This window comes from Branchiostoma belcheri, unplaced genomic scaffold, assembly GCF_001625305.1.
Source record: "Branchiostoma belcheri isolate BF01 breed outbred unplaced genomic scaffold, Haploidv18h27 scaffold45, whole genome shotgun sequence".
Taxonomy (NCBI): domain Eukaryota; kingdom Metazoa; phylum Chordata; class Leptocardii; order Amphioxiformes; family Branchiostomatidae; genus Branchiostoma; species Branchiostoma belcheri.
Genome location: NW_017804076.1, coordinates 1,164,095 through 1,190,318, shown reverse-complemented (window position 1 = coordinate 1,190,318; position 26,224 = coordinate 1,164,095). Strand labels below are relative to the sequence as shown.

Below are 26,224 nucleotides of genomic sequence, written 5' to 3'. Positions count from 1 at the left end.
TCTTAAAATAGCACCCCCATATTCGTATGGTAGAGCCTACTTAGTTGCCGAGGTATGGTATGTTACAGGAAAGGTTTGACACTTCGTTTCTATTTCTCCGTCGTCAAACGACGTCTGCACTGAGATTTATAATAGGTGTTGTTCATCGGTGTTGTTGATGACTGCTTAATGTTTCTGATTTAACCTTGGCTTTCCGTTGTGGCTAAATATAGCTCTGTGAGTCTGTAAGTATGTGCAACATACGAACAAAAAATTATACATTTTTGTTTACATGGAAGGATGGGACTATAGCTATACATGTAGCACAGGTTTTTTTTTTGGGGGGGGGGGACTGTATTGTGTGATGTACAATGTAATTTGGCTGATGTAAAGCATAATACTTCTGACTGGTTCTTACAGAGCACAGCAAACAAATAAAGAAACAAACATGTGTTCCTGTCATCCTGTGGCGAAACGCCACCACATGGAAGATGACGAACACGAGACAGCAGAGGAAAAACAAAGACGTCTAGAAAAGCAGTACTTTCAGCAAGCATCTTTCCTTACCCACATGAACGACCTTCGCAAGGAGGGCATCCTCTGCGATGTCATCTTCGAAGTAGAGGGGAAAGAAATCAACGCTCATCGCATTGTCATCGCGACGTCAAGTCCTTTCTTCCAAGCCATGTTCACTTCAAAAATGTCTGAGGAAAAATCCAAAAAGGTCACATTGCAGGAAGTTGAGGCAGAGACAATCGAGGCGTTAGTTGAGTTCGCCTACACGGCGTGTATCAAGGTTAACGACAAAAACGTCCAGTCTCTTCTGTCGGCTTCTAACCGCTACCAAATCGAGACCGTGAAAAAACTATGCTGCAACTACTTGAAGGAAAACATGACTCCTTCCAACTGTCTGGGGATTCAACAGTTTGCTGAGTATCTTAATTGTAAGGAGTTGAGTGAGGAGGCAAGACAGTACTCTCACGAGAACTTTACGGAAGTGTGTCAGGAGGAGGAGTTCTCACAGTTAGAGCTGCCGAAGTTGAAGGAAATTTTGGCCAGTGATCAGCTGACAGTCAAGAGTGAGAATGTTGTAAGTAGACTTAGTATAAATATATGATGTACATAAATACCACGAATATTGTAATGTGTTATCATAGTTCATACTTGGCAATGGTTGCAGTGTGTACTACTATGTATAAACCTGGCAAGAATAGGGATGTAATTGAATTGTCTTTCGTTGTACATAGTATTGACAAAGGCACAATACTCCTTTTGTGTTTATAGCAGTTGCACTTGTCTAGTATTTGTAACAGCTGATGATGGTTCTAACCAGTGTTCTAGCCAGCAGCTATTTTTCCATCATTTCTCAGAAATTTGCCTCTAATTATGGACAGAAATCTTTCCTAATCGATCATCTTTGACAGACAAAAGTTGCTGTGTAAAGATATGGAAAGAGATGTCATTAAACTAAGCTAAGTCTGGCAAAATTTGCCCCTCAAAATGCAGGAAATAGCATTTCAGTCTGAGTTTGCAACATCTTGCGCCCCTGGCATTTGACCCATGCCCGTAGCCAGGATTTTGAATGGGGGGGTTCTTCCCACTGCTTGAGGGGACCTCGAGCGCCGAAGGCGCGAGGTTCTTAGGGGGTCCGGGGGCATGCTCCCCCGGAAAATTTTGAAAAATGAACCTTCTAAAATGGCATTTCGTGCATTTTTGAGAGGATTTCCAAGAAAAAATCAGAGATAAATTTTTATTCAATGACAAAGGGAGCAGTTTTTCTACATAAAATGTGGACCAAAAAGTGGACCTTTACATAAAATGTGGACCAAAAAGTGGACCTTTACATAAAAAGTGGACCAAAAAGTGGACCTTTGAGCCTTGTGGGGGGGTTCTTCCGAACCCCCCGAACCCCCCCTGGCTACGGGCATGTGACCTGACGTTATGTCAAACAAACTGAGATATTGGATAAAAATTTCAGGCTAGCTGAACTCTAGATCTGGTTCTAACTCTTTAACATTTCTGTGCATTTTTCAAAGGTGTATGATGCTGCCATCACCTGGCTGAAGAGTAAGTCTCGTGAGGAGCACACTGTGGAGGTCATGTCCCTTATCCGCTACCCCCTCATCACGCGCTCGTACCTCAGCACCACGGTCGAGTCCGAACCCCTCCTCCAAGACAAGCCAGAATGTCTCAAGATGATCATGAGTAGGTCACACATCTCTCAGAAGCTCCAAGATGATAATATAAGAAACATAACAGTGTGCATTTTTGGTGACTGGTTTATTGATTAAAAACATTTTTGCAGCCTGGAGGCTGAATTGCATGTTTCATTACATTCCTTGCCCACCATAACAACTTTAAAAGTTGACTTCAGTCAATATGCTTGAAAAATTTGCCTTTGGTTAAGTGTGCATATTTCTGTTCTGCTTCGTAGGGAAGTAATAAAACATTTGTTCATGTCCTGTGTTTAGTCAAGTCTACAGCATCACAATTTTTAAACACATTTTCTGTTTCTGTGTACAGCTGGAATGAAGTACCACCTGTTAGAAGAGGCAGAACGTACGGAGATAAAGGAACAGACAGCCCTGCGTAAGAAGAAACACGACTTCCAGATCGCCATGTTTGGTGGATCAGAACAGTCATGTTGCCAGGTACATTTTTCATGAGGGGCAGAGAGGAACAGTTGGTTCATTTGCATCCAGCATATCATGTTACTGAGGGCTCAAAATACTGGGTGCACCCAAAATTGGAGCTGTGCACCCAATTTTTTTCTGTGGGTACACCTGTGCAACCAAATACTTTCGTAGGTATACATATGTAAAGATATTGAATGTATTCAAGTATGCAGCATATTCTTGACATCTAAGTCTCAGAAAACTTTCAAATGAAATCTTTGTTGTAGTATTTAAACGATTACCATTTTAAAGTTAGAATTTGGGTTAATCAGAATTTTTGTATTAGGTTTTGCTGACATTCTACTTTATTTCATATGGTGCACCCAAAATTATTTTGTGCACCCAATTTTATAGGTTGGGTGCACCAGCGCACCTATTCCCAAAAATGAACCTCTAGCCCTGATAAAAGCTGATGTGGATAAAGAAGACAGTACTGTAGAATGTTTATTTTGCATAAATTGGGAGTATTGGGCACTGGATGAAAGTGACTAAGAGGATGTAATGGTAACGGATGAATACACCTTTTCTTGTTCTTTGATTCCAGACCTTTGACCATAAGACCCACCAGTGGACAGACTTACCCCCGATCCCGGAGAAACGTCGAGACAGTCGCGCCGTCCTGGTCGGGAAGAAGGTGTATGTCATTGGAGGGTCCTACCTGTTGCCGGTCAAGAGAATAGACGGTTACAACGTGGCTACGGGAAAGTGGTTCAAGCTGCGGGCTATGCTGGAGCTAGCGCGAGACTGTCCTGCTGTGTGTTCGCTCAACGGGAAGATATACATCAGTGGAGGGACAGCAAATCACGGTGGGGCCTTTTCTTAAGGTTACTGTACATTGAATACTGTACAGAGGGAGTTAGTAGAAATTCTTCAATCAGTGACTGTATTTAAAGGTAAAAGCACGTACCTCCAAATTTTCGGTGTCGACTGTACACCTTTCTCAAGGAGTGACCTAGTCTCGCGAGAACACGAGACTAGGTCGAGACTTGTGTTCTACGTGACTGATGAACCTCTTCAACGATGTACAGAGGGAGCAGTGGAAGATGAAATGCATTTTACCTGTCAGTGCCACTGTCCAAGTCCAAGTTTTTCACACCTCAACAAACAACTGTTACAAAAGAATATATTACTAGTACTGCTATTAAAAGTCTTCTGATCCATCAATTTTTTTCAAAAAGTCAGACAATTCATCTGCCACTGCCTCCAGAGAAGAAGTCCCCCCCAAATTGCTCAACTAGAAATAAAATGGTAGTTGCCATGTCTCTCTTACCTGTTTATGTATTACATATTCTCTCTGTCACATCTACATCGTACATAATGTTATTAATTTTAAGTAGAGATAGAAACTTAGAGTAAAACTAGAAGTAAAACTTAATGTCATCACGTGGTTTTCTACCATTATTCAGTACATTCCTTACTCATTGTCCTTGTCAGTATGCAATTAGCCCTCGGACATTGCCTGGATAGTGAGAAGTAAGTGAGTGAGTGAGTCTGACCATGTAGTGTAGTGATATATCTGTATCTCTCTGCATTACAACAGTGTATTGCAGTAAGTCATTGAATATTCTGTTGCAGGGATGTCAGCCATGGATCTAGTAGAGGAGTTGGACCCAGTGACAGAGAGGATAAAGCAGATTGAGACACTGACCACCGGCCGCTACGAACACGGCATGGTCTCCCTGCGGGGCCACCTCTGGGTGATAGGGGGCGCAGCTGGCAATTCCCACAACCCACAGATCCTGAAAAGCTGTGAAAAGTGCAACCCAAAGTGGACCAAGAGGTATGAAAAGTCTACATGTAAAGTTGTTAAATTTATTATTATTCATGATTGTGTATTTCTATGATTTGATTACATAATGCTGATAATAAAACAAATAAACAAACTGAGAGTCAACAAACGCAGTTGAATTTCTGTGTGATGTATTAACTTTGTTCACATTTTTGTTTCAAGATGGGTAGAGGTTCCTTCGATGCATCAAGCGAGGAAGGGGCATGCAGTTGTTGTGTTCAAAGACAGCATATATGCCATAGGAGGGCTGTCAACTGACAGTAAGAATTCATATTTATCTTCATTATGATTATGAAAGTACCTACCATACTACGATTTCTTCTCTTTCCCATGGGTGATTTTGGAAAAGAAAATTTACTGATCAAATTATATCAGTTGCTGCACTGTCAAATGCAACACATGAGAAGTTTAATTTCTTGTCGCTTCCAGTCAGCCATCTGAAATGTGTATTGTGGTGTGTACATTGTTTAATAAGTATTGTGGAGACATATGTATATTCAATTGTGAAGTGTATATTGTGGAATGTATATTGTGGAATGCATATTGTGGAGTGTGTATTGTGGATGTGTATTGTGTGATGTATATTGTGGAATGTATATTGCAGAATGTGTATTGCAAGGGATTCTGGGATGGGTCCATATACCTCCTTTATTTGTACCCTTTTACACATGTACACAAATCCAGCTGTAGTCTTTTCCCCTGAGCACCTTACCTTTGTGTTTGATTGCAGATGCTGTCCTGGACACCTGCGAAGTGTTCTCAGCTGCGTACAACACCTGGAGCAAGTGTGCCCCCATGCCGTGGAAGCTGCGTACCGTCCACGCCGCAGCCTTGGGTGATTCCATTTGGGTGGTAGGGGGGTACAGGGACATGGGAAGGCTCAGCAATGTGTTTGAGTACATCCCCGCTGAGGACCGTTGGCTCTTCCACTACAACACTAAGGCATTCCCCATTGCTAATGCAGCCATGTGTAAGATAGACACTTGTGCTGTAGAGGACTAGACACGAATAACATTGTAGGTTTCTGATCTTCAGTTTCAAACATGAGACAAAGTGTGTTACTACAGGTCAGATTTTCTCCAATATGATATCATATGTCTATTTATCTGAGTGGTGTGATAAATGTTAGAATCCATATGCTGCATTTTTGGGGACTTCTAATAATCTAAGAATTTGTGTATTGTCAAAAATTGTCATTATAATTTATATACAGCCATTGTGTGTGAATGTGTACAGAAAATCTGTAGGGAATTATATCTGTAAAAAATCTTCAGTAATGTTTACATTATTGACTTAATTTTGGCATGGAGCTTAAAATCTATATTTTAAGCCCCTAAATGCTTTGGAACATGTTTGTTGTTCTGTTGAACAGTTAACATTTAGTTGATTTATGCCACTTGAATTTTGATGGAAGGAAGGTTGATGGTACATATATTGCTGTATAATAGGTTAAGGTGACACTTGTTTTTTGGGTTGCACAGGGCTGCTGATACCTTTTCATGAATTACATAAATTAAGGTAATTGTCATTGTATATGTTCTGTTTTTGGCAATGCCTCAGGGGTGGAGCCTTATATCTTGATTCTATCTTTAATGGAATCCATCTTCACCTAGAAGATTCCTCTACTATACTATGATGGAAAAAAGAAATACACAAATGAGCCAGGCCACACACAAATCTACAAAATGTACATCATGTTTGACAAAGTTCACAACATGTTGCCCATGATAGGACGGATTCCAATATTATATTGACAAAATGGTTAAATATGACATCACACTGACACTCAGTGCATCAACAAGTTTGAAGGAGGCTTCTGTGATTAATTCAATATTACAATACTGTTAGTACGAAGCAATGTACACTATGTACAATTGACATGAAAGAAGCTTGTCTGCTCCTAGAATAGGATACACTGTGAAACAAACTTGTTTACAGAAAATATCGGTCAAGTCTCAGCATACATAACGTTAACACTTCTAAAGTGCTGACAAACCATTAAACATTGATGAAGGTATATTTGAGTCAATAACAATCAGATGTTTCTTAATCGATTTTAGAATGAGGATGGGCCTAGGTCCACACATAGGCTTACATGGAAAGTACCCATTATAAAAGAAACACTTTCCATTCCTGTGCTGCAGTTCATGACAACAGCGGTAGGGGGCAAGCTGAACTTGCACACTGTTGATGACTGGTCCTTTTGAAGCTGTATTCATTTCTGGTTTCCACATTTTTTTTAAAGTCTCCCATTCGTCCTGGGTCATTCTTCATTCCCATGTCATGGTAAAATCATTCCCTTCTTTTTCCAACTGATTCTACCACAGGTGTCTCCATCATACGTCCTAGAAGTAGTGCAAGCTCCCATCATCATGGTCATTGCTGCTGTTTCCACTGTCCGATTCACCGACGTCACTATTGACGTCATCATCTAACCTGTCCGACATGCTTAGCGCCGCCATCTGTGACGTCACGTTATTGCGCTTGCGCCGTGGCGATCTCGTGGCGTTGCGCATGCGCATGGACTCCACGCTGGCCGGGTCCGCCTGGTACGCAAGCGCAGTCACGAGTTTTTCATCCGGGACTGTTCCCGTGGCCCGGATGTCCTTCATTAGTGTCATGGCGGACATGGAGTTGAAGTCTATGTAGTCCAAGAGTGGAGAAATGGCGGCCTTCACGGATATGTCTGGGTGCTTGTCGCTGTAGCGACGTGCCCAGCGAAGAGCTGCGTGGAACTGCAGGAAAGAAAAACAAAATAAGCGATTTCAATAAAGAAGGCCACTCAAATATTTGATGCTTAACATATAACGTTAATAGCACGCAACATTGGCCGCCACAAGTTTTTGTAGAAACGGACTTATGTAGTTTTTTTTTTTTTTGCCGCAGAATGCCTACAGTAGATATCACACGACGTCAACTCAGTTGCTTACTTTTGTGACCTCGTCTGCCTGCAGAACATCTCGCGAGAGGATGAGTCTGACCACGTGATCAGGGAGAATGGCGAAAGGCGCTTGCGTCAACACGTCTGTGGCGTGGTCGTCTACAAACTCCAGCACCTGTTGAATAAAAAAAATAAGCCATGAGCGCATTTAAAAAATGCATGAACAACAAAATCGTTGTTTTTACGCCCAGAATCTAAGCAGATTTGGCTGTAAAATACTTCCACATTGATAACCTTTTGAGTGTGAAAATTGGAAGACTACAAGGTGTTTCGAGTGACTCTTCACAGTTTCACAAAGGTTTACACAGTTTTCGACCCACCTTTTGCATGAGTGATCTCGTTGACTTGAAGTGGACATATTTCTCCATCGAGCTCAGTAGCGGACAGACGGTATCCAGACTGATACAGCAGTGTAGAAACCCGATACAGGCTCGCCTCAGTTCCTCCAGACCGTAAAACTCAGCCGCGTTCATCAAGCCTAGGTGAAAATACAAGCAATGCTATTGCAATGATACTGCGGCTTGTACACATTGACTTTTAAATACATGATCTCAACAAGGTTGATGTGAGTACAAGCAAAACGCCAGCCAAAAGTTTTTTTCAAAAGTTTTGATTTTCATACCGGGCAAAAATTGTCCAATGATGTTCTTTGATAATGGTGGCACTTGATGATGGATAATATTCATAATCTCATGTATATTTAGGTTTTACTTAAATATTTACTTAAAGTTATCGAAAATGTTGTTTGGGTGATGATTTTTTATTTATTCTAGGCTTTTCCCTTGAATTGGTTTACGTGCTTGTCGATAGTGGTCGTCACTACTTTGACACGGTCTGCTCCGTTGTTAATCTCATTAACATTTTTAAGCTCGTTGATTGGTCAAGATTGCAATGCATATGATCTACGCGCTTGTTTATTGGTCAGTTTCTCACCAATGAGCGTCCTCGGCTGCAGCTTGACACATCCGGTGTGGATGTACTCCATCAGGTCACGGAACACATCCGGGTCAAAGTCAGGCACCTCGATGACGTCAGGCGAGTTCATGTTCAAGTTGTCGTTGCTGCCGAGCTTGGAAAATATTCTGGCGAAGGAACCCGAGTGTCTGGACGTCTTCTTGTTGCGGATCTTTGGAGATGTTAAGAAGAGCAACTTGTGGAACACCCTGCAAAGGAAAAAAGGAACAATTTTTACTATTGGCAAAACAACACCACCAAAAACTCAAGCAACTGGATATGATTTTGGAATTGGTTAGACGTTTCAGGTGTACGTAGTATCCTCTACCTTTCGCCAGTGACATTGGAGAGCTCTCAAACTCAGCAGGTTTATAAACATGAACTATTGATTGATACAAACGAAATGAATACAATTTTTTATTGTCCAGTAGGAAACAAATGTTAGAGAAAATCAAGAGAAGGTTGACGCAAATGAGTCAATTTTTACGTATCTTATTACCTGGATGTCTAACCTTCACCGACGTAACAACAACTTTGGTTTGATAAATTTGCAAGGTTTCAAACACTTGCCAGTTGAACATATATAAAAGCACATGAAAGCATTTGAATCATATGGAATCTTGAGGTTAATTGTCAATAGTTTGAAAAAACGATCAGATGCGATCAATTTCTTTGTAGTTGAAATGATATCGACGATTGTACAGATGAGCATTAAGATCCCAACAGGTTGTCGTGGCCGAGTGGTTAAGGCGATGGACTTGAAATCCATTGGGTTCTGCCCGCGCAGGTTCGAATCCTGCCGGCAACGTTAAAGTTTTTACTTTTATCTGGCATTATCGTTGCACATTCATGATGACATACTAGTACACTGTATTTGAGAGTGCAATACCTCTTTGAACCACTCAAAAAGACCGAAATAACTACATCTTTAACTTATCTAAAGTAAATTGAATTTTAAATTCTACCCAAGTAGATGATTAGTAAAAATGTACGTTTTTGCTAAAAAGAATTCCGCAAACAGAGTTGTATGGTGAGATATTTTACAGTGTTATGTGGGAACTCGCACACTAGGGCGACTGAACTGCAGGCGAGGGACTCTAGCGATCTCTAGCGAAATGATTTAGAACTGCAGTCGCACCTGCTCCTAGCCGCCAGGATCGCCCTGATGCCGTACACGGGTTCCCTCTCTTCTCCCGCCAGGAACGTGACGTCATACAGCTCCGGCATCGTGGCCAGCAGCTTCATGTCCTCGGCCAGACCAGACTTGTTCTCAAACCTGGAGAAACCTTCCGGATCGTCTGCAAAACCCGGAGTCAGCGAATCCTGAGTACCGCTCTCACATGTACCTGAGTTACGGTGAACAAGAAGGAAACACTATTAAGTATTGCTGTACGCATACAAAACATCATATAGGAAGCTAGCCTAGGGCCGCCCTCTTTCTGGAAAGTAACGTAACACTTGAAGTCTTCCCTGGACCTATGGAAGGAAAATACAAATACATGTACGAGTAATTACAAAACGTGCACACTAATAGTCTCAGTTAGCAAATTAACCCATAGGATAAGGATATTTGAGACTAGCTTTGCCAAATTTACATTACTTCTTACTCTGACCGGCCGGCCAATACGACATTGTTCACCCTATTTACCAATTAGTCTAGCCTGCAAGAAACTGTAGACACAAGATGACACATGTGTCCGATTATACAGCATGAATGGTTGCATTCTACGTTTATCGTTCGTATTATATGAGGTCTAAGGTCCAGGGCTAAGGTTTAGTGTTTGTTCAACTTATCTTTTAAGTTGGGAATATTTTGATAACTACTTTTTTTATGACTTTATTTTCTTACTACACTGCGCTAGCTGTACACGTGACAGAAAATGTCTGCCGACACAGGAAGAATGTTCACGTTTACCCTACTGGAACTAAACGTTGGCGTCTCCACTAGGAAAAGCTCGCAGCAGAGAAATAAAATGCATCAATACGCCATAACTACTACATCAGACCTAGAAATAAAAGGACACAATACGTGTCCAGACTTGAGCACCAAACGAGCGTCTCTTTAGTATTATCTCCAAGCAGATCTTTCGGTGGCTGCAAAGACAGTGTCAAATTGGCCAGGCAGTATCCATTTGCCAGACTGTTACCATTTTCCACCCGAGTTAGGCCGGCGCCAAAAATATACCAGTACAAAAAAATAGAGCCCGATAAAAACGCTTGAAAACACGCAAAAATAAGCCGAAGCCTGAACCTCTGTTTGGAGAGTAGCTTTCATAACCGTTGGTCATTTCTTAGACCTTGTAATTTCCTCCTACATTATGCATATAGAAAACTATATTCACACGCCAGGTCGTTTGGTCGTAAACTGTCCAAGTACGTACGTAGCTCTTTATATACCACAATCGCAAATACATCAACGAGTGAGACATATAGAATGAAAAACATGCAACGTTTTTAGCAGCCAGCTTTGGTGTTTCCCTGACCCAGTTAATACCTTACCTTCCGCGCGATTAACTGCTTTGTTCCCGCCGGTAAGGCCTTTTACAGCAGCACTGCGGAGAGCGGGAGAAACATGACTAGCAGTAACACATCCTGATAACGTTTCCACATCGCCAGTAGGTCTCATCTTGTTGTCACTCGAGGAAGAATCGTCCGAAACGGCGTACTTAATCCACGACATCCCTTCCATACCCTGGAACACCATGCCACTAGCTTTTTCTCCCGCTGTACTACTAAAGTACTGGTTGTAAATCTGTTCTCTCTCGCTGTTTGCCGCCTCTCATTGTATCAGCCCAGGCGATGAAAAATTCATAAGGCAGCTTAAATCAATGAAGCCTAGCTGTCGCTGTGATACGTCAAACTTCCGACTGTTATAAGATTTCTTTTATGGTTCGTGCGTTGTGATATCGGTTGATAGCGAATATAGCATCTCATAGTACAGCGTACATTTTTGTAGTGTGGCACACTACCGAATATTCTACGTGGATGTCAACATGTCCGCCTACTCAGTGGAAATCAAAGTTCACTTTATCATAAGGCGGCAGGTGTTGATATTCACAAGGTACGGTGATATCTGTACCTTGTTGAAAGCCACTTATTGTGCCTATGTCTATAGTTGCCTAGTACACACTCACTCAGTATCGTGCGATGTGTTAGAAACATAGGACCCAGTGGTAGAGTAGTTCAAATTCTGCTGCTATGGCTCAAATTGTACCCGTGTCTATTTAATTGCCTAGTACACACTCACTTCGTATCATGCGTTTGAAACTTAACGAACCCAACGGTTGAGTAGTTCAAATTCTGCTGCTATGACTCAAATTGTAGCTATGTCTATTTAGTTGCCTAGTACACACTCACTTCGTATCCTAGCCATGCGTTTGAAACTTAACGAACTCAACGGTTGAGTAGTTCAAATTCTGCTGCTGTGACATATGCACACACAATATGAACCTTGACTTTTTTTGAACGTAAAAAACAGAAAAACTGCCATAAAAATTGCAACTGCTTCAATATTTTTTCAATATTTTTGTGACATTTTTGTGCTAGCTGCCTCGACCTTTGAATCCGGTAGCGACAAATCCCCTAAACAACATATGTTCAAGAGTTCTTAGGGCCCCCTTACACGACCTCGCTAAACAATGTCCACATGGAACTCTACAATTTGCGATTTTCCACAAGGCGGGAACACTTTTTCTACTGCACCTGCAGGACTTCCAAATACTCATGTAGGCGTGTGATGGGGATTTCATGGAAAGTAAATCATTCAAGCGGATTATTAAGCCTTTTTGACTCGCGGAGTACCGCCTATCAGTTATTTTTTGACACGTAAAAGAGCATTATGTGCACATTACATGTGGTTGGTGCACGTGGGGAGGGGGGCGTGTATGGAGAGGACATTTCATGCGTAATTTTTCATCGTAGTAAAGCCATAATCATGCCGTTAGGATTCAACTCAGAGAATTGTCTCCACACACAGAAATGTGTAATTTGCGGCCTATATTCCGCCAGATGGTCATTTTGAATCGAACAACTATACTAAAAAAAGGCCCCTTTCTTAATAGCCTCTACCAGGCTTCGGGAGGCGGCTGGAAAGAGTAGAAATCGGTAAAACAGAGAGATAACATGCTGAGGGAGTTGTTCCGCTAGAGAGTACTCGGGTGCGGCAAACTGTACTCTCTCGCGGACCAACTCCCTCGGTATGTTATCTCTCTATTTGAGCGATTTCTACTCTTTCCAACCGTCTCACGAAGCCTGGTAGAGGCTACTTTCTTAAAAGAAGCATTTGAAGAACTTTAATATTTCCTGGGCGAGTCAGATCAATCTGCAGCTGGTGGTCTGGTTTAGGAGATCAGAAGCATTTTTATTCGGGAAACCTGGAGAAATTGCAACCGATTGAACTTAAGATTTCCTTAACGACTTTAGGCGACTTTGTTGCTACACGAAATACTGCAATGGTATCAACTGCTAGGGGCGTTCTACTGAACTGAGAACAATTTGAACCAACTCTTCAGTGAGAACAGCAAAGAAAGGAGGGAAGGGAGGAAGAAATAAGGGATCCAACAAAGGATTTGAGGAAATTCCCTATCTTCGTACCACCAAAATGACGTATGACACAAAATGTTAGCGTTGGTGAATTGTTTCTCACATCAAGGAGCTCGTTGCTAACATTCGGGGGTACTTTTGAAATGAAACGCCACCTTGCTGCGTACCGGTGTACTGCAGAGAGCTTCTCTTGTCCCTGACTCGATCTACAAGGACCAGCACTCCTCCCTGCATAGCCACTGCACAAGAATTTAAAGTAATCCGTCTCCTTGGAGACCGAAGGTCCTCAAGAACCGAGCGTAGAGCGGCTGACTTAACAAGAGTACGGACTCAAAAGGGAAAAATGCGCCGCAAAAATGCTGTTTCCTCCACGCTACAATTCTGCAAGTAGACATGTCAACAAGCGCTTTACTCCGACACAATAGAGACTTTGCCAGGAGATCGGTGTATAAGCCGTAGTACGTGACGACACTGTAATCTGCTTAAAGTAAAGTGTGGTGCTACTAGAGGCGAATGGCCGCTATATGGTGACACCGTGATTGTCTCTCATGTACTCAAAATTTTGAAGCCAGTTTTTTTTTTTAAATACCAACTACAAAACGAAAACTAACATGTTGTAGATAGCAGGTGCATGTACTGATGGCCAATTACATATTGCCAACGTCCAGCAAACAACAATGTACAACATTGGCCACATCCTACCAGATGTCACTCTTGTAATACGTATGCGACGTTTTATAATGTTTTACAATATACTCTCAAAGCGGAGGTATAGGCTTTGGTTTATTTTCGGCGTGTTTTTTTTTTCGCCAGCCATATTGTATGTTGCCCAGCCAATAATATTGTCTTGCAAAATTGATACTGTCTACTGTAGCCACCATAATATCTGCTTGAGGTTGACATATCATGTGCAACGGAGGAACAAAATAAACACGAAAGATCCTTCTATGTGGGAGCGAGACGCTCAAACAATAATCCGTAAGCAGGTTGGCGGTAACATAGACAGTACTCGGGGACATTCGAGAATTTCTTCCCTCGGCTCAACTCGGATTACGGAGTTTGCCGAGACTTACCGAACCAAAAGAGGCATTGCTCGGTTCTTAACAGTATTTAAATCTACGAAGTAAACAGTGAAGTTAAGTTGGGGGCAAGAGTATGTATAGCCAAAGTTTACCGAAAGATATCAGGACTCAGTTCAGACAAAGTATGGGTGTATTTTTAGACGCCACGCGTGTGGTCCTGAGTTTGTCCCTTTGTTGGTAATAGCCTATTCTTCGCGACTTTCTTAGTTGGGATTTTCTATTGAAAGGGTATTTTAAGCTCCAAGCAGACGTTAAAGGGAATGTCGTGAAGTTTTCTAGCAATGTTTTTTTTTTACACACAGTACTATAGTAAGATCTACTCTTGTCTTTTGTAGTAGAACATTGGATATTTATTTCTTGAACCATGGTTGCAGTTTTTTTTTATTGTGCACGCTGACATCGAACACTGTCTCTCCCCTGTCACATACGGCCCATGACAACTCAATTTAACCGCAGCCATTTAGAAAACTCGTCTCCTCTTTCCATGCATAGTGTCATCCGCGACGGGGGTTCGATTCCTAGAAACAAACACCTAGTGCTTATGGTGCCAAGCAGATAGCTTCTACCAGGCTTCGGGAGGCGGCTGGAAAGAGTAGAAATTGGCCAAATAGAGAGAGATAACATGCCGGGGGAGTTGGTCCGCTAGACAGTAGAGTTAACCGCCCCGGCATGTTATCTCTCTCTATTTGGCCAATTTCTACTCCTTCCAGCCGCCCCCCGAAGCCTGATACTAGTGGTAGAGGCTACCAAGCAGAATTTCTGGAGCAAGGAGTCTATACTGGCCGCCTGTGTTAACCATTGGCCATCCTACTGCCTGGCCAATTTGATACTGTCTTGCCGATTTGATGCCGTATTGCAGTCACGCAAATATCTGCTTGGAGATTATATCGTGACACCGAGCATACTACGTCCTGGAAATTTTATTTAGGAGTAATAAAATGGGTATAATAAAAGTCGGGATGAATTCTGGACTTATCCACAAATGTAGTTTGTGGTGATATCATGAAAGGGAAATTTAAATCCGTGCGGTCCATGAGTTAATCCTACTGCGGCAGACAGATGGACATGATGTGGTTTACCTAGTTTGTACCCACTGGTTTATCATGCCAACAACTAGCGACTAGACGACATGGCGCCATATACAACTGTAGTTTTTGTTCCACTCGCTGCCGTGATAGTGTGATACCCAGGGTGCCATCCTACGTAGTTACTGCGGGCTCCCTAATGTCGCTGGCTATCACGGCCGTAAACTATGGAGGATGGCACCCAGGCTATGTGTGAGAGACCACACTGCACGAAATCCCTACCTTTGAATCTTACCATATCTTACCAAGCGTAAAGATATACGCGAGCTAGTGAAGAAACGAAATATTTACGCATATTTTAATGTGTGCGTATAGAATGGAGTTCGTGTAGTGGCCGGTAGGCTGATATATATTTATATATAAAGATTTCCTGTCAGAGAATTTAGAAAAGCAGCTTTTATTTATTTATTCATGATTTCCTGTACGCTGAGATGGCGGTAAGATTTTTAAAATGAGCGGCAGGTGGTTCTATAGTATCTTTACGAACAGTCTCCACACTGGTGTTGAGGAAAATCCAGATGGTATCGTCTCTGTCTCTGATTTCTTGATATTTGAGTCGTCTATTGTTCACAGTACGTCACATTAAAATTGGTCTACTAAAAAAAATACATAAGGAATTTTTTTCTCAATCTAGAAAGACCCAACCTAGATTTGTAAATACAAGACAGTGAGGCGAAATGATGCATTATTATCATGTATCGTGGGTATACATAATACGTATGGTAAAAATCTTTTGTTCTTCAAAATCATTGTATTAGAACCGAACGCGATTTTATGATGACAAAAACATTCTATTATATTATATTCTTTTAGCTTTCTTGTATTAACGTTAACTATTTGATGGTGAATTCTGCTCCCTACCGTATGCCGTATCTGTAGTGTAAAATGTTACCAGATTTTCTCATCCGGCCACACATGTTGCACGACAGTTCCGTTTACTGCGCGGTAATCTGAAGACCGGCAAAAATATTCCACAGGAAAAGAATGCCAAGGTAGGCCCCCATTCAGACTAGTACTGAAGCCTTCGGGATCGAATATCCAACAGAAAAGGGCTCCTAAACTCGGAACTTTCACACCACTCACAGGCTCTCTTTAAGCACGTTTACGCCTCTAATTGCCTGTTGAGCTGACAATTGACGCCCTTTTGACGCGTTAAAAACGCGAAATAGGATCCCGAACCGGCCTGAAAGGACACGGCCCCTGCTCTACCCCTCTTAAGGCCGAGAGGTCGATTAAGGTGATTGCGTCCATAATGGGGGAAAAATGGACAGGATATTGCTAATTCTGTTTCCAACTGACCATAGGACGTGGTGTCTATGTCTCACTGTGCCCTGGCTACCGGATCGGAACCGAAGGAACGAATAACACGGGAAATACGCCAGGATTTTCGAGCGTTGGTCTCTCACGAGTGGAGTGCTGCCACTTGTGATATACTCGCGGCGTTTTCAAGGGGGAAATAGTCAATAAAGACAACTGGTGAAAGGAAACATGAGAGCCTGAGAATCGTGAGCATCTTGAAAATTCATAGGAGCTACGCATGGAATAAAACATGGACGACAGCTTTTTCTACTTCAGAAACTACGTGGCTTTTGAACGAACGTACAATTCACCACACATAAAATACAAAGGATATGTATCCTGCACCTGTGTCCATTCTCAAACTAAAAACTCCAACAAAAAACCCGGCCCTTAGACCATGAAATCACTAAAACGCTGCCGGCACGTTGTTTCATACAACATGTGGATACAATTGAGATATATAGCAGTTCGAAAGAAACGGCACGAGGAATAATAGCTGAAGAAAGAAAGGGCACAGTTTTTTCTCTTTACAAAGAAAGGCGGCGCGCGCTTGAGCCATTAAAAATCAGGGGAGGGTCTAGCCTCTACCAGGCTTCGGGAAGCGGCTGGAAAGAGTAGAAATTGGCCAAATAGAGAGAAATAACATGCCGGGAGAGTTGGTCCACTGGAGAGTACTAGAGAGTACTAGAGAGCAGCGGCAAACTGTACTCTCCAGCGGACCAACTCCCCGGCATGTTATCTCCCTCTATTTCCAATTTCTAGTCTTTCCAGCCGCCTCCCGACGCCCGCTAGAGGCTAGGACCGGTCCCCAAATATGTCCATAGAACTCAAACGGCGTAGAAATGGAAGATAGATGAGTTTTGGGGCGTCCGAAGTGTTGAAGTTGATGTATGGGTTGCGGAGGCGGCAATCGAACAGCTCTTTTGTGGGTGTAGATTAGAGCGTGCAGCAGACACTGGTGCTACCATCTGGCAGAGAAACCTGCAGCTTTGAGTCGGGTGGACACGGACATTATGGAGAACACTTCAAACAGGAATGAGAGGAAAATAATTAGACCGCTGCAGTCTGGAGGATATACGGGATTGAGATGATATTCAGCAGACAGCGTAGTAATAGTACCTCAACAATATACCAAAATATATGAAAATACATCGTAAATAGAAACTACATATAAAATCATAATTTTGTTTGGGGGAAGAACTATTCAGTTTATAACAACGTAACGTAGGTTTGAAAAGACGACTGGTCGTTGAAAATATGACCCCTGTCTATACTCTTTGTGTTGGAATAAAGTTTGAGATAGTTTTATGATAACTATCAACGCAGATGGACTTCCATGATAATTTTAAAAAAAGATTTACTTTGAAATGTGCTTCCTTACTTTTTTGCAAAGTCATGCGATGATGGAAATCGAATAAATAAACAAATATTTTTTTTAGACTTTTCTGACTTACCTTATACTGATTGCTTTTTACTTTGAAACAAATCGTCGGACCAACTGAAAGCACAGTACACACATTATATACACAAAGCCTATGATCTAGTCATTTTTTTCGTGTTTTCTCGCGCTGTTTTTTACACTTTAAAAATAGATTGAGGTGAAAACACCCCTTCGCCAACCATTGACACATTGTTCCGTAGCACAATTATGTATCACTTTATGTTTGACTTTTGTGCCATTTTAGATTTGACTGCTGCCCGCAAAGCATTGAAGTAAAGTGTGTGTACTGAAAACACAGGTCTTTATGGTTCTGCTATTTTTAACCCACCTGGCGTGCGTTTCAAAACACTCGCTTCACGTGGTCGACACTTCTAGAGTCTCTAAAACAACATTTCCCTGAATGTAGCACCTGGTTTAAACAGGGTCTAAACTTGGTCGGCTCAGGAAGGCTTTGTTGCCATTTTGTTATGACAGAAAAGCGAGGAGTCTTTGTAAAAATACTAAATTATTTCTGACGCTGCATTGAATGTTTTATCGTATACATTTAATTTGTGAAGGTTTGAGTGAAAACTAGTAATGCAGTTGAACAGTACGTCGGGGAAGGTTAGACATCCAGGTAATAAGATACACCAAAAAACAGTATACTCAAGCAACTGGATATGAGTTCAGAATGATTTTTTTCAAAATTATATCCAGTGTTGCTTGACTAACTGTCTTTGGCAATTGAACAGAATTGAACAAAAGACCACATGAAACATCTACTTCGCATGTATTTACTTTCCTACACACATGCACGTGTGGTGAAATGTCCCTTCACCTAGTTGCTACGAAGATAATACCGAAGATTTTCGCTTACTAAGCCTTTATGTTAGACGTTGGTCGCGCACGCGATATGTTGAATCGAAGTTTTGCATGACTGCATTTCTTAAGGGAACTATCTTATCATTTGGAAAGACGGGGGCATGGGAAGATTGACTCGAAGATACGGAGCAAGATATTTCTGTAATTAGTCTCTAGTCATCCAAGAAAGGGTGTACGTATTTCGTGAATTATGATGCCCGACAGGAAAATCTAATTCTGTGCTGTTGACAGTTTTGCTAGAATAACCATTTCTACAAATTGCATAAACATATCACATACCGTCAAATGTTAATAAAAATCAATGCCGCAACATTTAAAACATTAGGATTCTAAAATAACATATAGAATATATACAATGACAATAAATACATCTATAGGCAGCAAAGGATCTATGTATAATCTACAATACAGAGTCATTCATTCAACAGTTTGACGAGTTACATGTATGATACTGGACTTTCATGTGTTATAGTGCTTGGTGCGTGCTGGTAGTTGTTCTATATCTTTCTTTGAATATGATTCTGAAAGGAAAAGAAAAACAGTTCCTTTGACTGTACGTGTGCAGCTGTGCGCACTGTGTGAGACCACGTGAGTCCACGTTGTTGTTTTCTCTTTCAATTTTCATCAAAAACGTTCTGCGTCTTCAATCATGTCGGAACGTCACACGTCACACGTGCAGAGAAGTCGGCGGCAGATGGTGGCGGGAGAAAACTGAAAACACGCTGGGTACAAGTATGTTTTATCTAGCCTGGCCTGGTAGAGGATCGTGGGGAGCGGACGAAATGTTTTATGTACATGCATGGGCGGGGAGATTTTTTGCGTTGACCAGAGTAGGATTCTAATTTTAAGACATCCAATGCAATCTCAGGGTAGCAAAATTGGAAATATTCTTTATAAGGTATTCTGTATGATATTGACACATATACTGCCCCACTTTAGCACGTTGGCATGAAAAGTTCATACTGTATAGTACAGAAACAAGTACCAAGATTTTAGTTTCTGGATGGTGCCCCAAAAATTAGTCCATCCTACCAATAACCATTTTCCGTCACAATGTTCCGCATTTTTGCTCCATGAATGTCGATATAAATTGGGATAGCGTTGCTCCAACTTAAGATAAGTGACTAGAATATTCACTTTGAAAAATCTGCATTTTTTCTGTTCGATGGCAATTGATATTGGTCGTTCTTGGCCATATCATATGTATGTCAACTAATAAACAAATCGTTTGATCTTTCACTAAGAGAAGTATGTACTTTCTCACAAATGTGGCACGCCCAAAAAACGTATGCAAAACTATTTTTGACATTTTTTTTCACCTGTTAAATGTTGACATAAACAATATAGATCGTACTTTTGAAGTTACCGGACTGATAATCTTTAAAATTTTTCTTTGGCGCAAGAAAGTGTACAGGTGCACTCTATTGACCCTTTGTGAGAACATGTTTATTGTGTGCAGCCGTTTCTGAGGATTAGCGAATGTTTGCCCAAAAGATTTTCGAAATCCTTCAACAGCGGTTCAAACGTTAGAAACGCTCTTGCCGTGGTCGATCGAACTGTCACTTTAGGCTAAACTTTAGCAGTGGAAAGTCAATTTTTTATCGTCCATTTTATTTCTATTTACAGTAAACTTAAAGTGTCTACTACTGCACATATGGTCACTTTTGGTCAGTTCGGCTTCAAACGGACAGAAAGATAATTTTATCGTCCATTTTATTGCTGTTTGCGGTAAAATAAAACTATATACGACTGGGCATATGGTCACTTTTGGTCAGTCCGGCTTCAAAAGAGACAGATGCAAGTTGTTTACAGATGATATACGGACATCACAGAGGTGTGAGACGGCCCCCATTTTCTTTTTTCTGGGCACTCGATCTGGATTTTTGAAGTGTCGGTCCTTTTGTGTGAGAGGCGGTGTGGGGAGGGTAATTGCGCGGGAAATGGCGGTTAATTACAGACGACCAACACGGTAGGGCTGACCCGGGTTTCGTCACGGCACCGCGAGGGTCTTTCCAGGGCCACGCTCCGATTTACCCCGGTCAATCCCGGTCCAAAAAAGGGGGCAAGGGGCAAGCAGAATTCCTGCACGGAAAGAATAGAGGCGGGACAGAGAAGTTCAAAGTACGCCGGGTCCAATTTCAACCGCTTTGGCCACCACTGACCACTATGACCCTTCTTTTTAAAAAGCTGTATGAAGGTCTTGTGGGTACTTATGACTGAGTAGGGGCTGAATAGGGGCAATTTTCCTTACAAAATTGTCGGTGGATATGACACAATGCAAGGTCAACCACGGCGGTCAGAATCAACTGTTTTGACCCAAATGTTGACCTCTAAAATGTAGGATCCATTGTACGATTTGCCAGGCAATTTGTACTGGGCGTTCTCGTTTTGGAGAAAAAAATGAGCAAAGGTCTCATTTTTTGGCGACCGTACTGGAGTCAGTCACAATGCCTTGAAGTAGGCAACCATAAAATTAAATCGTTTGGAAAAAAGGTTTTATATATAATTGCGTACATCAAACATATGAACTATTTAAAAAAATGTTTTGAATTTTTTTACATAAAACATGTAGAAGACACTTTGCCAGCTTCTTGTACGTGCATACGCCTGCATTATACTAACGCTCTTTTTGCCTCCAAATACAGCAGTGTGTCTTCAATATGCTAAATCGCTGGCAGTAGTATTCTGTAGACCAACAAAAGCGACAGTCTACCTCACAATGTACCGAATTACAAGTTCGCCACCGCGCCATTCTCACTGCCATGGGTACAAGGCTACAATAAGTGGGTATTTGCCTGTACAAAGAACTATTTAGCCTTGAAGGCGACCAAGGTCCTGGTGAATCAATGCTCTGAAAACGTCTGTTGTCTGGAGGATTGACAGAGTTCAGACTCACAGCTACTCGGGTCGGATGAAAACAAAGCTCTATTGGATCCCAAACTTTCCTAGACTTCCCAAATGGCGTTTTGCTGTATGTTTTTCCAATGGCTATATCAAATACGGCTAAAATCACAAGAATGGTGTGTTTCAAGTAACTTTCAAGAATCAACAATGATATGCAGTTGTATCCTGACTCGACCGACGCGCATGCATATGCATGTCATATACAAGCAGCTTCTACCAGGTTTCGGGAAGCGGCTGGAAAGAGTAGAAATCGGCCAAACAGACAGGTGATATGCCATGGGAGTGAGTCCGCGCCAAGAGAAAAGTTTAAGAGAAAACTTCCCTAGCATATCATCTGTTTTTTGGCCAGTTTCTACTCTTTAATTACAGCCGCTTCCCGGAGCCTGGTAGAGGCTAATATATAAGCTGCAGGCAGCCAAGAAAGACACACCATAGCAAGGTTAACACCCAAACTGTGCATGCGCGACAGAACTCAAACCATTACCCAATCCCCCAGCTGTCGCAATAAGCCCTTAAGACAGGAATGCGGACGGGTCGATTTTTACTCAGCTGCCGTGCCGCAAACTTTCCAGGGGGTACACTGGCTCACAACTCTTCCCCGATATTTTGCCAGATGTCACTCTCTTTAGATAAAAGTATCTATGTAGGAAGAGCTGTTATGTTCTTGTGTCTGTGAGAAAAGGTCTGAAATGTCAACAATGGAGTGTCCGAAAATCGGGGTTGCTTTGGCGCCATTCCTGTGTGTTTATGAGTTCTCCTTGAGAAATGTTGACGTAGGGATGGATTCATTCTTAACGATCTATTCCATTTACAATAATATTACAATTAATGCATTGTTTGAAGTGTTAAAACTCTCTCATAACCTCGTAGTTTTTATTTAAGTGATGAAACTCTCTCATAATATTTTTATTTAAAAAAGCATAGTTTTTCTCGTATCCTTTTATTCAAGCCCTGTATTTTTGTATTTTTATTATTTACCACCAGTTAAATTTCTAAATGGGGGAATAAATGAGTTTTTATAATAATTCATTCACCGTTGTTTTGTAGTTTAATGTGGAGTTGTAACAAATTGAAGTTGTAACAATACATCACAAACTAATAGCTAGAATTCGCTTCAATGGTTTTGTGGTGAAAGAAAGAGAAAGGGGTTAAATTTCCTTTAAATGATACTTTAACCACATCAAAGAAAATTGATGATTAGACACATTAGAAGAAAATAGTGAAAAAGTTTCCTAGCCTTTCTCAGAACCCGTTCTTACCAACTCACCCAAGCTCGATACCGGTTTAGTCATCAGAGTAACCGTTACAAAATGACGTCACTAAGAATAACGTCCACCCCACCAGATGTTCCTTTCCACGGCCGTGAATTTGAAAAGCAAAGAAACGGTCCGAGGCACATTGTGGCGGGCTTTTTACACCGACCCGCTGTTCACATAGCGTAAATATTTGGTTTATGTGACGTTTTTACCGTTTTACGACATTGTAGTATTGTATGGAATGACTATGCCCCACTACAACAACTTAAAATCTTGTTTCGCTCCTGTTAAACAAGCTTAAATTTCTTCTGGTGTCTGAATAGAATAGAAAATGGTTTCACAACCGTGGGTGTGAAATCTATGAGACGACCAAAAGGTCAAAATCAGACCACAAGTAAATATGGAATGACTATGCCCCACTACAACAACTTATCTTGTTTCGTCCTTGTTCTAACTCCATGGTTAAACAAATTTAGATTTATTCTGGTGTCTGAATAGAATTGAACATGGTTCACAACCTATATGCCGTGAAATCTATTAGACGACCAAAGGGTCAAAATCAGACCACAAATGTCCGAGCGTTGTCAGAGGTCATAATAGCGGTCGCACAAGGTCATTTTATTCAATACGTCGTCCCACGGACCCCCGCGTGGTGGACTTTTCCTTAGGACAAGATCAAGTTTCTTTTTCCCATGATTTTCCATGTTTTTTTACGCTTTTGTTCAACGATGTACACAGTTTTCAACGTGAATGAGCTACAATATAGCTGACAGACAAGAGTGTAATATAAAACCATATTTCTTGTCTCTGGTGACGTAAGTTGTGGCTAGAATCAGACGGAAGCACTTGAATCTTGAGGACATTGAACTTTTGAGGAAAGTGCGACACGAAACTTGACACGTCACTGTGTCAGAGGTCATGTGTAGGGTCTGTCGCGAGTTGACAATGCCCATTGTTGTCGCCCCCCGCTCAGGTAGAAGACAGATCTCACCTGGCGCGGTATCAACATCCCCTACCGTACTTGTTAGTGACGTAATCTGGTATAACGTTACAACACCACACACACAATACCCCAACACTTTGTATCTGTCACAGACTGTAGTCTTGAAAAGAAAAAGAAAACCATCCTGTCTTAGAAATTCTAGAGATCCTCGTGAGAATGTTGTCTTAGATGCTTCTCATGCTTCTCAAGTACATGTGTGTTCCCCGATGGTCAACTGTCTTCGCTCGCATACTGCAGACAAATGTACTTGTGAGAAACTTAATGCTGTACCGAATTCCAAGATACGAGTGTTCGTGTCTTGTTTTTCTGAGATTTTATTACACTGACGTCCGTGTGACGCATTCACGCCAAAACAACAAGTACATCCTCTGCATTTCGTCGTAGTCAAAATGGACCCATGTATTCTCTCACGCGTGCATGTACATGTAGTATCGCAAACGCAATCTTTCGACATCCACAAAAATATGCATCAAGCGAACATGGTAGCCACCGAATTGCCCTATTCTTTCCGTGAAGAGCCCATAGCTTTCAAAGGTGTCAAACATACAATACGTGGAAATGTAGCATCACAGTGTATCACATCACCCATTTCATCGTAACAAATACCTTGTTATGATCATACTTTCTTCCTGCAGGTATCTTCACACAATATTGATGGAGAAATTAAATTTCCTACAGGAAATTTGACCCACTTTGAAGAAAGAAAGCATGCACGTACTGCGTAAGTCACAGAACGAGAGTTCCCAGAACTGTTTTGAAAGGCGCGAATGATTCCGTGTTATTTTCAATCGCCCGAAAAGACACAACTGAACACCAGACACATCTTTGCTTGATGGTGCGGAAAGATAGAAAGGTAGGCATATAAACGCGCTTAAAAATTGTACTACAGTACCTCTTGTATCCTCAGAGATGTTTAAAATTTACGTTCAACACATAATTTCAAACCATTGCAAAACAACCATCACTCAGAAGTTTACAACACATCAAAAGGAAAGATTGGTAAACGTATACACGCACGGCGTTCCCTCAAAGTTTACAGTAAACATCCCCCGCGGAACACAGAGAAAACATTGTACTTACTCTCCGTGGAGCTGCAGTAGGAGGACACGTCGTCCATGGTGATACTGCTCCCGTCAGAAGTCGTCCTGGACGTGTCGCTTCTCACAGACATGCTCTGTCGTCTGATCGATCTGTCTTTACTGTGTCCTGAGGGAAAATGTCCACCAATTGTCGTCTGCAGCTAGTTTCAATACAGCTCAGTACTGTGTCGTCTTGTATAGTTTTCTAGTCTCTACGTCTGCTTGAAGAGAACAGCCTGAAAATTGTCCAAAACTTGAACTTCTCTCAGCTACGGTCCTGTTGTGCTGCTCTTTGTTGCCGTTTGGTTTTCTCTGACCGGATCGTTAGAAACCTCAGGGGTTACGTGTGGTGAGTAGGCGGTGACAGATCCGTCTAGCTCAGGGTTCGGTCGTGCTAGCTGTCGTCTGACGCTCCTGGGTTAGTGTCCCGGACAGTCGCACACCTCAGCGCGGCTCAGCTGTGTGGAAAACAAGAGATAATTCACCCACGCTTTACGTTACCTCCCGTCGTCTTGTCAGCCGTGTTCTCAGTATCCAAACTGGGCTTCTTTTAACGCCGCACACCGCTGTAGTACAGACGGGGTCACTCTACACGGGCCAATCACTCTATGCAGGTAAGGACTGGTCCATTCTAAATGTAGGGGTGAGACAGAACTGCCGCCAACCACCTGCGGAGCGAAGTCAGCGACCTTGCCTGGATCTCACAATGCGTCCAAGAGGGAGGGATTTTGTCTCAGACAAAACGGCTAAGCTTGTGACAAAAGCGGGATGGTGTCCCTGAATTCAGCGTCGCTCGCTCTGAGACAGAAAATTCCAGCACGGTAGCGTGTATGTCCAGGTAGCGGGCAACCTTTCCCTGCTGCCCCGATGGTCTGCAGTGCGTAATACGGTGGCCGGCTCGTTAAGTTCCGCCACACGCCGGGCGGCAGATGGTCGTCTCGTCGGGCCCGTACGAGAATTACCGAACCTTCGGTGGAGTGTCTATCCTCACCCACAGAGATGAATACTGTCCAACACCTGGGTAGCTCGTACACTTAGCTTTGTATCCCAGAGTTCACCACATATTCCTCGTACCCGGAACTGAGTCACTCACACGTACACGCTTCCAAAAACAGTAGTTTTCGCTCTGATAGTTTCTTACCCCAGGTTTAGGCAGCTAGCCTTGCGTCAGTGTTCTAGCCTAGTGAAGATGAAGTGTTCTCGGAATGGCTTTTCTTCCTCGAAGATGACTCACACGCCAGTGTACACAACCTCGACAGCTGGCCGCACTTTCTATTCCCCTATTTACACAGCAGGCCGGGACCTCGCCCCTGCAACACCTCTGCTCTGTTGAT

General features: G+C 42.1%; 2 protein-coding genes and 1 non-coding gene across 5 annotated transcripts; 2 read left to right on the top strand and 1 right to left on the bottom strand.

Annotated features, from left to right (window-relative positions):
- Positions 1 to 32: 32 nt before the first annotated feature.
- Positions 33 to 5,883, top strand: LOC109478804 (kelch-like protein 7). 3 transcript variants are annotated; one of them, XM_019780604.1, is made up of 8 exons: positions 33 to 73; positions 400 to 1,069; positions 2,016 to 2,184; positions 2,503 to 2,630; positions 3,199 to 3,460; positions 4,230 to 4,434; positions 4,606 to 4,703; positions 5,174 to 5,883. In XM_019780604.1, the coding sequence occupies exons 1-8, from the start codon at positions 60 to 62 to the stop codon at positions 5,443 to 5,445; spliced, it is 1,818 nt and encodes a 605-aa protein (XP_019636163.1). In that variant the 5' UTR covers positions 33 to 59; the 3' UTR covers positions 5,446 to 5,883. The 3 variants fall into 3 exon arrangements, with proteins under 3 accessions (XP_019636163.1, XP_019636164.1, XP_019636165.1); XM_019780605.1 differs by having other exon boundaries at positions 35 to 52; XM_019780606.1 differs by lacking the exon at positions 33 to 73 and adding an exon at positions 104 to 224.
- Positions 5,884 to 6,124: 241 nt separating this feature from the next.
- LOC109478805 (serine-enriched protein-like) lies at positions 6,125 to 25,390 on the bottom strand. Its single transcript, XM_019780607.1, has 6 exons — positions 24,892 to 25,390; positions 9,477 to 9,684; positions 8,318 to 8,547; positions 7,705 to 7,862; positions 7,374 to 7,499; positions 6,125 to 7,178 (listed from the first exon to the last, which is right to left on the bottom strand). The coding sequence occupies exons 1-6, from the start codon at positions 24,980 to 24,982 to the stop codon at positions 6,789 to 6,791; spliced, it is 1,203 nt and encodes a 400-aa protein (XP_019636166.1). The 5' UTR covers positions 24,983 to 25,390; the 3' UTR covers positions 6,125 to 6,788.
- Trnas-uga lies at positions 9,065 to 9,146 on the top strand. Its single transcript has one exon. It is a non-coding gene; the product is annotated as a tRNA-Ser (tRNA).
- Positions 25,391 to 26,224: the final 834 nt, after the last annotated feature.

Bases quoted from the DNA above. Each gene is read 5' to 3' on its own strand.
- LOC109478804 (XM_019780604.1), top strand. The intron at 4,435-4,605 runs GTATGAAAAGTC...TTTTGTTTCAAG, and splicing joins AACCCAAAGTGGACCAAGAG to ATGGGTAGAGGTTCCTTCGA. The intron at 4,704-5,173 runs GTAAGAATTCAT...GTTTGATTGCAG, and splicing joins AGGAGGGCTGTCAACTGACA to ATGCTGTCCTGGACACCTGC.
- LOC109478805 (XM_019780607.1), bottom strand. From the start codon at position 24,982: ATGTCTGTGAGAAGCGACACGTCCAGGACGACTTCTGACGGGAGCAGT. The intron at 7,863-8,317 runs GTGAGAAACTGA...ATTTTCACCTAG, and splicing joins GCAGCCGAGGACGCTCATTG to GCTTGATGAACGCGGCTGAG. The intron at 7,179-7,373 runs GTAAGCAACTGA...TCTTTCCTGCAG, and splicing joins AGGCAGACGAGGTCACAAAA to TTCCACGCAGCTCTTCGCTG.